The sequence below is a fragment of the Stigmatopora argus genome, chromosome 5 (assembly GCF_051989625.1).
Source record: "Stigmatopora argus isolate UIUO_Sarg chromosome 5, RoL_Sarg_1.0, whole genome shotgun sequence".
NCBI lineage: Eukaryota > Metazoa > Chordata > Actinopteri > Syngnathiformes > Syngnathidae > Stigmatopora > Stigmatopora argus.
The window spans coordinates 20,825,089-20,841,636 of record NC_135391.1 but is presented as its reverse complement, the minus strand read 5'-3'; the positions used below and the strand labels follow the sequence as shown (position 1 = coordinate 20,841,636).

Sequence of the window (16,548 nt, the reverse complement as noted above, 5' to 3'; positions counted from 1 at the left end):
AAAGTCATCAGCCCGAAGATTGGGTCTTGGCCGCAGTTGGGTGTTCCAACAGGACAATGACCCCAAACACACATCAAAAGTGGTGATAGGTTTATAAATAGGTATACTTTAATAAAAACAGAGAGATATCGTTGACATATTCCAGCTACGAAACTTGCAAGGAGAATCAACCCTGACTTCGTCCTCGTCCCAGATGATTCTGAAGAAACGGCATCCTCCTCTGTCCATTTAGTCGCGCATAATCAAAACACTTACTGTAATCTGATTCAAACAATTGCATAAGGTAACCGAATAACACCATTAAGGTCAAAAAACAACTGCCACAACAATTGAATATCAGGTCGGAAACCAAAACAACTGCATATGGAATGGCTAAATCAGGCTAGAATTAAGGTTTTCGAATGGCCTCCCCAAAGTCCTGACTTAAACCCCAGGGTCAGAAATCTGCCTCAAGGCCTTCACAATCAGTTCTGCAGGCTCTGCTGCATTTAAACAAGCGTCGATAAGGCTGTTGCTTTAACCAATCAGATTTCGAGTTGGCAACACCACAATGCCTTGTCGCAGGCGTAGGGATACGTCATTGCCTTGTGTCAGGCGTAGGGATACGTCATCGCTTTTACCAACTATGATTGGCTAGTGATTAGCCAGAGCTACCAAACTGTATCTGGAGCTAGCTGCACAAGCAAATATATTGTTGTGTTGATTTAAAGGCATTTTCAAGACGGACTATGCCAGAAATACGACAGGACAGGCTCAACTTTCAGCATTAGCTTTGATAGCGATATAAAAGAAGGAAGAAAGAAAGGAAGATGGATATTGTGTACAGTTAAAAATGATTTTTTTGGTGAGTAAAAAATGGCTATATTCCGAAATAATATTTTAATTGTGGGCCCGGTTCTGATATCTGAAAAGCTCCAGTGTTTGTATTTAATCACTAAATGCTGCTAGGAAGTTGATTTTACCCCATTTTAGTGCAATTGTGGCCCTTTCGCGTATGGACGTATATGGACGCGTCAACGTTTATCGCTGTCTTTTTCCCGGGGAAATCACCCCCAGGGCCCGGTTGTGATGTCTGAAAAACTCCAGTATTTGTATTTAATCAATAAATGCTGCTCGGAAGTGGATTTTACCCAATTTTAGTGCAATTTTTGCCGTTTTGCGTATGGACGTATCGAAGTTCATCGCTGTCTTTTTCCCGGGGAAATGATACTCCGGCCCGGTTCTGATGTCTAAAAAGCTCCAGTATTTGTATTTAATCAATAAATGCTGTTTTCTGCTAGATTTTACCCCATTTTCGGGCAATGTTTGCCGGTACGCCATTGACGTTCATCGCTGTCTTTTCCCGGGAAAATCAGCCCCCTGGCCCGGTTGTAATGTCTGAAAAGCTTCAGTTTTTGTATTTAATCATTAAATGCTGCTAGGAAGTGGATTTTACCCCATTTTTGTTCATTGATTTATTGTTTATTTTTTATATGTCGCAGCTGTAGCTGGTAGCTGTAGCTATATATATATATATATATATATATATATATATATATATATATATATATATATATATATCTATATATATATCTATATATATATATATCTATATATCTATCTATATATCTATATATCTATCTATAGATCTATCTATATATCGATCTATCTATATCTATCTATATCTATCAATATATATATATATATATATATATATATATATATCTATATCTATATATCAGTGCCGGTCCGTGCATTTTCTCGTAGCGCCTTCAACGAATCACTCAATATATATATATGTATATATGTATATATATATAAATTGGTATATAAAGTGCACTGGATTATAAGGCGCCCTGTCTATTTTGGAGAAAATTTAAGACTTTTATGTGCGCCTTATAGTCGTGAAAATACGGTGTATATATATATATATATATATATATATATATATATATATATATATATATATATATATATATATATATATATAGCTACCGAGCTCGTGTGTCAATTTACTCCTATATAAAACAACTATAAACAAATTAATCCGTTCCCACGCTCAAAAAGTAACAAATACCTATCTAGTGGTTATGATCTGCAATGAAATGTGACATTGTGTACAGTACTGTGCAGAGTTCTTACCTTGAAGAGAGACGGTAGCTGTTATTGACGGAGGAGAGAGACTTGACAAGTTCGGTTCGCTACACTTTTCTGACGTAACATAACATAAAGTTTAAATTTAACTTAAATGAAGTTTGTTTACGATACATACATTTAAAAATGGATGTAACCTTGTTGTGCTACAGGTCTCACAAAACACGGACAAATAGACTTAGGGACAGTTTTTTTTCCCAGAGCCATCAGGGCTCTGAACTTGCATTAGCACGACACAATCCCTTCTGTGCAATAACAATGTGCAATATCTTAGATTGTGCAATATTTTAGAATTTACCTAGCGTGACTTTTTAGATTACTTATTTATGTTTTTACTGAGAAACACGCACTTTGTGGAGTAGCACCACTAATTTCGTTATACGCAGCTGTTGTATAATGACAATTAAGGCTTGATTGATAGATTGAGGCAAAGGTGTTAATGTATTCCACTACTGCTTTTGAGTCGTAACTAGTTGCTTCCCCGTGCATCCCAACCGAGTGTATCCCTATTTCGTTTTTTAAAGTTACCGTACCAGCCACGACTCGCTTTGAAGGCATCAAAGTATCCCCTTTCTCAGCTGCTTTCTTTACTTTCAAGTCATCGCAAATTCCGCTAATTGCTTCTCCTTTATCCATATTAAAAGAAGCCCATCCCTCTCATTATGAATATCACTGTGCAGCCTGAAAAGGACAACCTAGCGGCCGCTTCGTATGCTCATATGTCAAATTTGTCTCATATCTCAGAGCAAAAATTTGCTCTGAATGTTTCTCACATCGCAAATTTCTCGTATGGTGGGACACACGTATGTCAAGGTATTACAGTGGAACCTCGGCGTACGAGAAATTTGAGATACGAGTAAAATTTCGGGCAAATATTTATCTTGAAATGCGAGACAAATTTTGATATACGAGCAGACAGCGGACGCGAGGGACTGCTAATAAAAACATCATGGGCACTGTCTCTCTCCCCGCAACTCCCTCGTGTAATGTGTCTCTGGTTGCAACTCCCTATTGTAATGTCTCTGCGAACACTGGGCGGAGCGTTGCATTTTTTCAGTTTTTTCCGGTTAGTCATTGCAAATGGTGAGGCGATCGCTAATACGAGAGTTATATATACTACTCGTTGGCAAGTGGCCGTGCGTTATCCTATTGTGAGGACATTTGTGTGCATGATTTTCGGAATATTTTGAAGGGAATACAAAAGCAAACTACCATCGATAGGTTGCATCTGAAACTCAGGGTGGAGGCGGGGCAAACGGAGCCAACCCAGCCGGGAAAAGAAAGGTATAAAAATGTAAAACAAAATTAGAATTAAGTTTTGTGTAAGGTTAGATTAAACTTATTTTTGAGTGTGTCTGCATCTTAATCCAAGTTCATTTAAATTTGTTGATGTTATCTTACGAGCGCGTTGCCATGCAAAAAGTCTACCTCGCCCCGCCCCCTCTCTGTCCCTATCTCTCTACCCTCCGCGAAATCCGTCTAATTTTAGTTCTATTATACACATTTTAGTATACTATTAAACCACTAGTTATTTGATACTTTGTTAATAGAGTGCGAATTAGAACAAATAAAACATTTTTCCAATATCCTGTTTTTGGTGTTTTTTCAGTGGGTTGGAACGAATTACCGTAATTACTCGAATATAACGCGCACTCGAAAATAACACGCAGGTAATTTTGGGCCAAAAAAATCTGGAAAAACGCAGTACTCGAATATAGTGCGCACCTAAAATTTCCCGCTGACGAAAATCAGAAATCTTACCTTTTTTTCTTCGTTTCACGATTGTTTTGTTCAAAACCGGATAGAGAAATCTTCAGGTACGAGCGTGTCGAGTGTCGTGGAGTTATGCGTTTGAATTTTAGGGCAATAGATGATACACAGAGTGGACAAACATATCATGTAGACATGTTATGTTGCAATACCTTTTAGACTTCCTTGAACATTGACTACATTTCAATTGACAATACCATGTTTTAATTCAAATATCTATTGTCATTCTCAAACAAGAAAAAGAACATACAAATTGAATAAATAAATGATTTGAAGATATGCACAATGGAAAAGACTATCACATGTAACAAGGGAATGTACTGCCCCCCGCTGGACATATTTCTAAATACAAGTACGTACTACACTACAATGTAGTATTCTACTTTCCAGCTTATTAATGCAGGATTGTGATGTTTGTGAGGCTTGACGATCTTTAATATGCGTGTATTTTGAATTCAAAGTTGGAAATTGCACAATGTCCGTGCGTCAAAGTGAGTTTGACAATGCTTTTTCCGATCGAAAATTTGTAATTTATTTTAGTTATTGATTATAACACGCACCCCCAACTATTGGAATTAATTATATAGCAAAAATATGCGTGTTATATTCGAGTAATTACGGTAATTTGTTTTTAGTTCATTTCAATGGGAAACGTTAGTTTGCGTTACGAGAAAATCGACATACGGGCTGAGTCCCGGAACAAATTAAGCTTGTATCTCGAGGTACCACTGTGCTGTATTTTTTTAATTGTCAATATGTGCAGGAAAGATGTACAACATTTAGAAGATAAACTTTCCCTGGAAAGGATGAAGTCTTTCTCAGAAAGCCAAAAGGTTCTACAGCTGGAGAGGAAACTCTTCACCAATGAACGTCTTCTCAAACAGGTAGGAGGCTGTACTGTCGGGGAAAAGTAGTGTAGAGTAGTATGAAAAATTTGCCCCAAAATAATTTCTCAAAAGATTTTCCTTTTAGAAATGAGTATTTTGGGTTTAATATATCATATATGGCGGGTAGTGTGCGATAAACGGCACATTCCAACCCATCCTTCTAATATTGCACAATAACACCAGCCTTTTGTAGTTTTACTCGTTAAAGGATGCCGTGTATGCGCACTCTCACACAAAGCAGAATTATAACAAAACCTTTCTGTTATTGGTTTGGAAATTGCCGCCTGATGTTGTAGTGGTTCACTCGCCTGATTTTGGTGCAGGCAGGTGCGGGCTCGATTTCTGCTGGTGGTGGTATGATTGTGACGGCGAATGGTCATTTGTCTCTTTGTGTGCCCTACGACTGATTGGCGCCCTGTCTAGGGTGTGGATAGGCTCTGACAATGATGTGCGGTACAGAAGATGAATGCTCTTGGAAATCCTTTCTCTTATTTTTATGTTTCGTTCTTCTAGGCCCAGTGTGATAAAATCCAGTTACAGCTTCAAGTGGAAGACCTACAAGAAAATTATCAACCCAAAAGTAATTGGATACCGTTTTTTCTTTTTAATTTAATTTCAAATGCTACATTGAATAGGGCTGTTTCTCTGTTTGTAATTCGGTCTGTAGAAACAACTGAATCATCCCAGAGAAAAGAAAACGAAAAACTAACTGGAAACACTTTATCATCATTTGAAGGAACTCAATTTAATGGCAAGCAGATTTTTAAAAAATCTGATATTTCTCATACTATGATTCCATGCCCCCAGACAGGTAAATATCGCACTGAGGTGGGAAATAATCTGGTTTGCTGGTGCTGTTGATGTTCTGATGTCTAGTCATAGCAACATAATGTAAAATATTTATTTTATTTTTTGTAGGATTTGACATGGAATCGGAATTAGCCAAAAATGTAAAGTTCTCTGAGGAGAATTCAGCTTTGAACCCCAGTCCAAGGTCAGCAATTACATTTGGTAACAATAGCAGATATACAGATAAAACAAGTTTAGCAGTTTTGTGTTATCAACTCTTAGACACCCCATTTGAGGGGGGAACACTATACTGCTTGGTATTTTTGAGTCATTTCACTCATTATGACTTGATGAATGTTGCCTACAATGTCTATGTAAACGTGGACTACCAAGTGATTACACCTGTTTCAACACTTTTTTTAAAAATGAAAGATAAGTCTGTTTACAAGTTTTTTCTTCGTCAATAATAAAAAGTCAAATGGGAAAGTTTCACCAATTTCCCCATTTTCAAATCCAATCAAAAGCCTTTATTGACATCATACACAGCTGCGTATAACGAAATTGGTGGTGCTACTCCACAAAGTGCGTTTTCCCAGTAAAAAAACATAAGTAATATAACGCTTAGCGCCAATCTAATTTTCACCCAATTACTGAAATTACTTGATGATGGAGTTAGACTGGTCGGTGTACAGTTTTATGTGTACAGGGAGAATAAAAGAGGACTCAGTACACAGCCTTGAGGGGAGCCAGTGCTCAGTGTGATGGAGGAAGAGAGGTGGCAGTGGTGTGCCGTCAGGGCCTTCTCTGCTGGCCTAAGAAATATCTGAATCATATATTATATTTTGTCCATCAATACTTATTAAATAATTCCAAATTGTCTGTTAGCTTCCTTTCATTGGTTTCCCCTTGGTTGCACTGCTTCCAGATGTGTGTTTTCATATTGAAGCATTTAACCAATCACATTTCAGCCATTATTTGTTGGCAGGGTCAGAAATCTGCCTTAAGGCCTTCACAATCAGTTCTGCAGGCTCTGCTGCATTAAAAAAGCATCGATAAGACTTGCTTTAACCAATCAGAATTCGATTTGGTGACACCAAGGCCTTCTCGCAGGCGTAGGGATACGTCATTGCCTTCTCTCAGTCATAGGGAAACGTCATCGCTTTCACCGTGATAGAGTAGGCGGACCAAAGCCAAAGTGAGTCAGCCAGAGATCGCAAACTCCACCCACAATGGCCGACGGAGGAAAACAAATGGATTTGGTTGCAGATTTGCTCACAAAGCCATTTTCCAGACGGACTTTTCCAGAAAAAAAATGGACATCATTAAGAAAGGGCGGTCAACTCCGAAGCTAGCAAGCCTGTTACAGCCGGGAAAAGGTTGTGTCCGCCACTTTCAGTTCGCTAACTACGAGCGCTACTCCTGGCTCACGGGCTCCGAGGAACACTGCAGATTGTATTGCTGGGAGTGCTTGTTATTTGCCACCGATCGACATGGTGTTTGGAGCAACACTGGATTTGCAAATTTGACTTGTTTAACCAAAGCAGCAACGAGACACCAACGCACTGGCAGACACTTACAAGCAACGGTGCTCTCCAAAACTTTTTCGGAAACCTGAGTGAAGTTACAGTTCAGCGAGCAAGGGCGCAGGGAAACGGAGCGCCACAACGAATTGGTGAAGAAAAATAGGGAAATCTTTAAAAGTTTGATAGACTGTAAACTTTCATTTCGGGGACACGATGAAAGCGCTGCATCCCCAAACAAAGGAAATAATATGGAACTTCTTTATCTCATTGCTGAGAGAAACACGGATTTACATTACCACCTGTCCACTAATAAAGTGTTTAGTGGCACGTCGGGCAAAATACAAAACAACCTGATCACTGCTATTGCTGAAGTGATGGAGGAAGAGATGAAAAGGGAAATAAAAGTACTGTTTGTCTCTGTAATGGTGAATTATTCTGTGCGGTGTGCTGATGGATTTAAAGCACATCTGAAAGATTTTGAATTTAGTTTTTTTTGCTTCACACATTTAATGGCATTTTTGAGCATTCAGATGTGCTTTTTTCAATACTCCAGAACAACAAACTGGATGTACAGTTTTGTCCTGCAAGAGTAAAGGAGTTTTGTGACACAGTTGAGTGCGAGAGGAGCCGATATGAGGAAATCTACGAGGCCACTGAATGCAGTGCGGATGCTCCAAGCACACGAAGAGGTCAAGGGCAAGATTCTCACGCGCACTACCACCAAGTCCACGACAGGATTCTGGACAATATTACTTGCCAGACGCGGACCAGATTTCAAGAACACGAAAGACTGATGTTTCTCTCCCTCCTCGAGCCGCAGAAGTTTTAGGAATACCAGAAAACTTTCCCACATGCAGCCTTCTCCATCTTAACGCAGAGCCACGGTACACTTTTCGATCTGCCTCGGCTAAGAACAGAACTGATTGTAATGTATGCCATGGATGATTTTACAGGAAAATTTCCCACTGATCTCCTTGACTTCCTTCAGCAGAAAAATCTGAGTGCGAGCATGGGGCGGCTGTACACATTAGTGAGTTTGACAGTGACCATCCCCGTGTCCACTGCCTCTGTCAAATGGACATTTTCAGCCCGAAACAGAATCAAAACTTATGCCAGAAATACAACAGGACAGACTCGACTGTCAGCATTAGCTTTGATGGCGATAGAAAAGAGCTTCTTGATGGACCTGAAACGCACGTGTAATCTGAGCCACAGAGTAATTGAAATCTTGAGAAAAGAAAGGAGGATGCATTTTGTTTATAAAAAAAATTAATTTTTGGTGAGTAAAATGTCTATTTTCCTAAATAATATTTCAATTTTTTAGGTTATTATTGATTATTTTTTATGTGTCGCAGCTGTAGCTGCGTTAAAGGTTTTATAGCCATAAAATACTTATTGAGGGTTGGATTGATTCACACAGCACTACTGAAGGCCTAAGTGTGAAATGCACGGCCCGCCACTGAGAGATGGGGACCAGGTCTAACAGTTTGGGGACGGTTGGTTAAGAAGTTCTTAATCCAGCAGCAAATGGAAGAGGATAGTCCAAGGTGGGAGAGTTTGTCAGCCAGAATGTTCGGTATTATAGTGTTGAAGGCTGAGCTATAGTCAATGAAAAGCATCCTCACATAGTTCCCATGGTGCTTCAGGTGACTCAGTGCTGTGTGTAGAGCTACGGCGATGGCATCCTCAGTGGACCTGTTTGCTCTATAAGCAAACTGGTGAGGGTCAACTGAGGGAGGAATTGTATCCATCCCTGATGTGGGGGGCGACCAACTTCTCAAAGCACTTTATGATCACAGGCGTAAGTGCAACAGGCCTATAATTATTCAGGCTGTCAATGGTTGGCTTTTTAGGGACAGGGATAATGGTGGAAGATTTCATGCAGGATAGGAAGATGGATTGTTGCAGGGAACAATTGAAAATCTTAGTGAAAACCCCAGTCAGCACAGGCTTTGAGCACCTTCCCAGGTACTCCATCAGGGCCAGCAGCCTTCCTGGTGTTCACAGTCCGCAGTACCTGTCTCACTTCATGTTCCTGAAGTTTCAGTGTACTGCTGCAGGGTGGTGGATGTGTTGAGACTGAGTCTGATTTGTCAGTCTCAAAGCGGGCAAAGAAACGGTTCAGTTCCTCTGCTAGTGAGGCATCTACGTTAACAGACACATTATTGTCATTGTAATTGGTATTGTGTCGTATTCCCTGCCACATCTTCTTTGGGTTATTTTCTGTGAAGTGCTCCTCAATTTTCCTTGTATATGCTGCCTTGGCCTTTTTAATGCCTCTCTTCAGGTCTGCTCTGGCAGTGCTGTATTGTAACTTGTCCTCTGACCTGAAGGCGGTGCTACGGCATTTGATGAGTGCCTCTGTCTCACCTGTCATCCAGGGTTTTTGGTTAGGAAAAACCCGGATACGTTTATTAACAGTGACAGTGTCTGGGAAAAACAGTCATGCAAAAACACACTGAGAACATGACCTATTTGTGAAAAGTGTCTTACATATTGAGCAGAACAGTTACTTTTAGGCAGTGGCAGACGGTTCGTTTTACATCTATGCCTCAGTCATGTACCACTTATTCCGATTTGCACAAATAGTCTTACGAGAACACGACTGATGAAATATTCAGAAACGCACTTTCACGTGACTCTAATCATAAAGGCGGAAACATCACCCTAATCATAAAAGCGGTGGGTTTTTTGCATCTACATGAATGAGGTGGTGTAACAATATCATTGTTCTGGGTAAACACTGTACCCCAGACCTCAAATTCATGTCGGTGAGATGCAGACCTGTCTTTCTGCCCAGAAGGCTAGCCTTCGTTATTGTCAGAGCTGTTTACATCCTACCGGGCGCCAACGTAATAACTGCCCTCTCTGTTCTACTGGACACTATTAACAATCACCAGCATGTCTACCTACCCAAGTAGCGCACACAATTGCAGGAGATTTTAATCAGGCAAATCTCAAAACTGTTATGCTGCAATTTTACCAGCACTTATTTACTCGCATATAAGCCGCTTTTGTCGGACAAAAAAAATGATGACTGAATCGACGGCTTATATGCGCAGAAAAACACAACATGCATGAAAATGCAAGTTCACGCCGACATGACATGATTACGTCATGTTGCAATGGCGCTGTGACGTCATGACACAAGACAATACAGCCAATACGGTCATTTATAGAGAAAAGATAAACAGATAAAACGCTAAACAAAATTAAATTTGACATATATGAATGAAATTAAAGAAAAAAATGTATATATCTTTCTTAAAACGTGAAAAACTCATGTTCCCGTCACTGCTCGCTCGGGGCACAGCCATCTTACCTAGGTCGGGGTGCGGCCATCTTACCTAGAGCGCTCCCGTCTAAACCTAGTTAAGCGTGCTCTGACTGGCCAGGCGCGAGTAGCCTTAATTTTGAAATAAAACAAAATTCCACTTAGATTTTATTTTCATTTTATTTCATGTTCAAAAGTGACAACTATTGGAGTAATATGAACCATAGAAAGAATTGAGATATTTTTACCATTAGAAGCAATATGGCTGCCCCAACATCAAACTCCTGGTAAGAAAATTGTAATTTCTGTAATTAGAAAGCATCAGGTTCTGATCAAGATAGACTTGTTTCTTTTTTCAAATTGAATAATTTGATATTTTGCATTTACAAAGACAGGCATACTAACTAATCCTCAACAGACCACTCAGGTGAACATCCAGGGTACAGACATTGAAATTGTGGAGAATTTTAAGTACCTGGGTGTTCACCTCAACAACAAACTAGATTGGTCCACAAACATAGATGCCCTGTATAAAAGGGGCCAGAGCCGCCTCTACCTACTGAGGAGTCTACGGTCCTTTGGAGTGTGCAGGACACTGCTGAGGACTTTTTAGGACACTGTAGTGGCATCTACAGTGTTTTATGCAGTGATCTGTTGGGGATGCGGGAGCACGGAGAGGGACAGGAACAGGCTGAATAAGCTGGTCAGGAGGGCCAGCTCTGTTCTGGGCTGTCCTTTGGACTCTGTGGAGGAAGTGGGAGAGCGGAGGATGCTGACCAGGATGATGTCCATCATGAACAGCACCTCCCACCCCCTGCATGAGTCTGTGGAGTCCCTCCGAAGCTCTTTTAGCAATAGACTGCGGCACCCTCATTGCAGGAAGGATGTATGCATGCATGTCCATCTGTGTATGTATGTATATATGTGCTTATATATGTATGTGTATGTATGTATATATATGATGTGTATATATATATATATAATGATTTGGTGATTCTTAATGATCCCATTTACTTTGATTTGCTTTGTACTTTCTGATTTTGCTTTGTTGTTCTGTCTAATCACCTTCTGCTACTGTCACAATGAAATTTCCCAAATACGGGATGAATAAAGTTATCCAATATATGTGTATATACACGTATGTGTGTATGTATGTGTATGTATATATATATATACATACATACATACATACATACATACATACATACATACATACATACATACATACATACATACATACATACATACATACATACATACATACATACATACATACATACATACATACATACATACATACATACATACATACATACATATATATATACATATATAGTATATATATTTCAGCAACACGCTTATTTATTTATATATTTATTCATGTGTTTATTTATTAACTTACTTATTACCTATCTATTTATGTCTAAAATGCCTTTCCTATTTCTGCATCCTCACCCTGCTACTGTGACAACGAAATTTCCCGAATACGGGATGAATAAAGTTATCCAATCCAATATTGACCCTAATGCTGTGCTTTTGATTCATACAGTATCTCAGAAATACCACATGTGATGATTTTCTTAAGATTTTCCCTTCAAAGCAACATTTGTACTCCCTATTAAAACCATAAATATGGGTGTGAAAATTGTGAATCAGATGGGGGCGGCTTATATGCGAGAAATAGTAAAATCCAACAATTTTAAGGGTCTGGCTTAAACCTGCGGGCGGTTTATATTTGAGTAAATACGGTACATTATATCAATAAAAACTATCCAATTAATAAAGCAAAAGTGAACATTGCAGAGTGAACCTTTATCACTATCCTAAGGCACATTGTGCAATAATCTTGCTGTTAAATCAGCATCTTGATATGTCACACCTGAGGTGGAATGGATGATCTCGACAAATGAGATAATGCTCTCTAACAGATTTACACAGCTTTTTAAACAATAAGGGGGTAATGGCATATTAAAAAGTGTTCTGTTCATATTTTTGTTCAGTCTGGTTTGGTATTTTTTATCTGCAGCACTAATGGAACCAACTTCAAGCTACTGCAAAAGGAGGAAAACAATGGACTTAAACCAGTCGAGGAAAGAAAAATAAATGAGAATATCAAGATGATGCATGTCTGCCCTCAAAACAGTTTGGAAACCCAGTGTTCTCCACAATGAACTTTATAGTGCATACTGACATTACACATATGAATGAATCATGACCAATCTCCAGATATTGTTCAGTATTTTCATGTATATTTGTTTGTTATGGTGACACTTATGAGGATAAATTGGTTTAGATGATGAATGAATGAATAAAGGGCCTCAAAAGAACACCACCCGTATCAAAATTATTTAATAATTTTCCGAGAGAGAGAGAGTGCGAGGGAGAGCAAGCGAGCAAAAGAGAGCGAGAATAAGAGAGAGAGAGAGAGAGAGCAAGCAAGAGAGAGAGAACGAGTGAGCAAAAGAGAGCGAGAGAGTGAGCAAAAGAGAGCGAGCAAGAGTGAGTGAGAGAGAGAGCAAGCGAGCAAAAGAGAGCGAGCAAGCGAGAGAGAGAGAACGAGCGAGCAAAAGAGAGTGAGCAAAATAGAGCGAGAAAGCGAGAGAGGGAGCGAAGAGAGAACGAGCAAAAGAGAGAGAGCAAGCAAGAGAGTGAGAGAGAGATTGAGAGCGAAGAGAGAAAACGAGCGAGAGCGAGAGAGCAAGCAAAAGAGAGCAAGCGAGAGAGAGAGAACGAGCGAGAAAGCGAGCGAGAGAAAGAGACAGAGAGAGAGAGGGCGCGAGCAAGAGAGAAAAAGCAAGCAAGAGAGCGAGAGAGAGAGAACAAGAGAGAGAGAGAGCAAAAGATTGCAAGAGAGCGAGCAAAAGAGAGCGAGAGAGCAAGCATAAAAGAGCGAGAGAGAGATTGAGAGCGAGATAGAGCGAAGAGAGAGAACTAGTGAGAGAACGAGCGAGAGAGAACGAGCGAGAGAGAACGAGCGGGCGAGTGAGAGCGAGCGAGAGTGAACGAGAGAGCGAGAGTGAACGAGAGAGCGAGCAAAAGAGAGCGAGAGAGAGAGCAAGCGAGTGAGCGAGAGCAAGCCAGCGAGAGAGAGAACGAGCGAGCAAAAGAGATCGAGTAAAAGAGAGTGAGAGAGCGAGAGATTGAGCAAAAGAAAGCAAGAGAGCGAGAGAGCAAGCAAAAGAGAGCGAGTGAGCGAGCAAAAGAGCGAGTGAGCAAGCAAAAGAGCGAGAGAGAGAGAGAACGAGCAAAAGAGAGCGATTGAGCGAGTGAGCAAGAGAGAGAGAGAGAAGGGGGTGAAAGAGAGAGCGAGAGAGAGAGAGCAAGTGTTGGAGTAATCATTATTATAAATGTGTTTGCAATGCTTATTTAGGAATATAAATCCTTATTACAAAAATGCTTACAATATTAATCAATATATGTGCTTATTAGGAATAGTAATGCTCATCCTAAATGTGTAACAATATTAAACAATATATGTGTTGATCGCTGTGCTTTTATGTTAGAGTTATTGGCATTAGTAAAAGCCATTTTAATGCATCTCTTACTAAAGTAAGGACTGTGGTTCACATCAAGAGGACAGGGAATGGCCTTGGGCATGGAGAGGTCTCACAACAAGTGCTCTTGGGAACTGCGAACTGTTTTCGGCTTCGGAGGGCTCACAACAGGTGCTCTTGGGAACTGAGGACTGTTTTCGGCTTCGGAAGATGGGCTCACAACAAGCGCTCTTGGGAACCATGGACTGTTTTGGGAAGCACCTCTTTACTGGATGGTTCGCATCAAAACTCTATTGGGAAGATTCGACAGACCTACAATTGTTTTGAGAACTGTGATAAATTGTTGTGAGACTCTACGAATGTTTAGACTTCTGTGGGGCATGGCGTTGAAGTCTTATGAATAAATTAGCGAAACGGACTTCGAGTTGTTAGAATAATCTTGACCGGACGAGCGGGTGGATGTATTCTCTCTTGCAAGAATTAAATGGAGATGTGACTACAGATGCCTTTTTTATTGAAAGTTGAGTTTGGAAATACCTAAGGATAAACCTACCAGCAAGCGTTGAGAGCGAACAAAAGAGAGCGAGCAAACTAGAGAGAGCGAGTGAGAGAGAGAGCAAAAAAGAGCGAGAGAGTGGGCAAAAGAGAGCGAGAGAAAGCAAAAGATAGCGATAGAGCGAGCAAAAGAGAGCGAGAGAGCGAGCAAAAGAGAGCGAGAGAGCGAGCAAAAGAGAGAGAACGAGCAAAAGACAACAAGAGAGCGAGCAAAAGAGAGCGAGAGAGCGCGCGAGTGGAAAAGAGCGAACGAGCGAGCAAAAGAGCGAGAGAGAGAGCCTTAGAGAGCGAAGAGAGAGAAAACAAGCGAGAGTGAGAGAGAGAGCCTTAGAGAGCGAGAGAAAGAGAGAGAGAGAGCGAACAAAAGAAAGCGAGAGCGAGCAAACCAGAGTGAGAGAGCGAGAGCAAAAGAAAGCGAGAGCAAAAGAGAGCGAGAGAGAGCGAGTGAGCGAGCAAAAGAGAGCGAGTGAGCGAGCAAAAGAGAGCGAGTGAGCGAGCAAAAGAGAGCGAGTGAGCGAGCAAGCGAGTGAGCGAGAGAGCAAGCAAGTGAGCAAGAGAGCAAGCGAGTGAGCGAGAGAGAAAGAGAGAGCTAGAGAGAGAGCAAAAGACAGCGAGAGAGCAAGCAAAAGAGCGAGAGAGAGCAAGCGAGCGAGCAAAAGAGAGCGAGTGAGAGAGAGAGAGAACAAGCGGGCGAAAGAACGAGCGAGCAAAAGAAAGCAATCGAGCGAGAGAGAGCAAGCAAGTGAGCGAGAGTGCAAGCGAGTGAGCGAGAACGAGCGAGTGAGAGAGAGAACAAGTGAGAGAGAGCAAAAGAGAGCGAGACAGCGAGCAAAAGAGAGTGAGAGAGCGAGCTAGCGGGCAAGAGAGCAAGTGAGCGAGAGAGCGAGCAAAAGAGCGAGAGAGCGATCAAAAGAGAACGAGAGAGCGATCAAAAGAGCGAGCAAAAGAGAGCGAGAGATCAAGCAAGTGAGCGAGAGAGAGAGACAGCGAGAGCGAGCAAAAGACAGCGAGAGAGCGAGCAAAAGACAGCGAGGGAGCGAGACAGCGAGCAAAAACGAGCGAGATAGAGAGAGCGAGAGAGAGAATGAGCGATCAAAATAGAGCAAGCGAGTGAGAGAGAGTGAGCGAGAGAGCAAGCGAGTGAGCGAGAGAGCAAGCGAGTGAGCGAGAGAGCAAGCGAGTGAGCGAGAGAGCAAGCGAGAGAGAGCCTTAGAGAGCGAGAGAAAGAGAGAGAGGGCGAAGAGAGAACGAGTTAGCAAAAGTGAGCAAGCAAAAGAGAGAGAGTGAGAGAGAGAACAAACGAGAGCAAGAGAGCGAGAGAGAGAGCAAAAGAGAGCGAGTGAGAGAGAGCAAGCAAGCGATAGAGAGCTATATATAGAGAGAGAAAGCGAGAGAGAGAGCTAGATAGAGAGAAAGCGAGAGAGAGCTAGATAGAGAGAAAGCGAGAGAGAGAGCTAGATAGAGAGAAAGCGAGAGAGAGAACGGGCGAGAGCGAACAAAAGAGAGCGACAGAGCGAGCATAAAAGAGGTAGACAGCGAGCATAAGAGAGCGAGAGAGCAAGCAAAAGAGAGCGAGAGAGAGAAGGAGAGAGAACGGGCGAGAGCGAACAAAAGAGAGAGAGAGAGCAAAAGAGAGCGACAGAGCGAGCATAAGAGAGTGAGCAAAAGAGAGCGAAAGAGCGGGCAAAAGAGAGCGAGAGAGCGAGTGAGTGAGAGATAGTGAGAGAGAGAGATAGTGAGAGAGACTGCGAGCGAGAGACAGTGAGTGAGAGAGAGAGCAAAAGAGAGCAAGCAAGCAAAAGAGCAAGGCAGCAAGAGAGCAAGCAAAAGAGAGTGAGAGAGAGCAAGCAAGAGAGAGAGAACGAGAGAGAGAGAACGAGCGAGAGAGAGCAAGCGAGCGAGAGAGAGCAAGCGAGTGAGCGAGCGAGAGGGACAGCGAGAGTGAGAGAGAGAGCCTTAGAGAGAGAAGAGAGAGAACGACCGAGACAGCGAGAGAGTTAGCAAGAGAGCGAGAGAGCGGGCAAAAGAGAGTGAGAGAGCGAGCAAAAGAGAGCGAGACAGCAAGCAAAAGAGAGCAAGAGCGAGCAAAAGAGATTGAGAGAGCGAGCAAAAGAGAGTGAGAG

The 16,548-nt window shown here is 41.5% G+C and overlaps 1 protein-coding gene across 3 annotated transcripts in view; it reads left to right on the top strand.

Moving 5' to 3' along the window:
* The window catches only part of spdl1 (spindle apparatus coiled-coil protein 1), a 99,972-nt gene extending 85,601 nt beyond the window's left edge, over positions 1-14,371 (top strand). The window contains exons 10-14 of one of the 3 annotated variants that reach the window (XM_077600383.1): positions 4,667-4,787; positions 5,304-5,370; positions 5,458-5,601; positions 5,709-5,784; positions 12,403-14,371. In XM_077600383.1, the coding sequence (XP_077456509.1) occupies positions 4,667-4,787; positions 5,304-5,370; positions 5,458-5,601; positions 5,709-5,784; positions 12,403-12,547 (553 nt within the window). In that variant the 3' untranslated portion in view covers positions 12,548-14,371. The remainder of the gene's footprint in view (positions 1-4,666; positions 4,788-5,303; positions 5,371-5,457; positions 5,602-5,708; positions 5,785-12,402) is intronic. The other 2 variants (XM_077600384.1, XM_077600385.1) reach the window with 2 other exon arrangements.
* Positions 14,372-16,548: the final 2,177 nt, after the last annotated feature.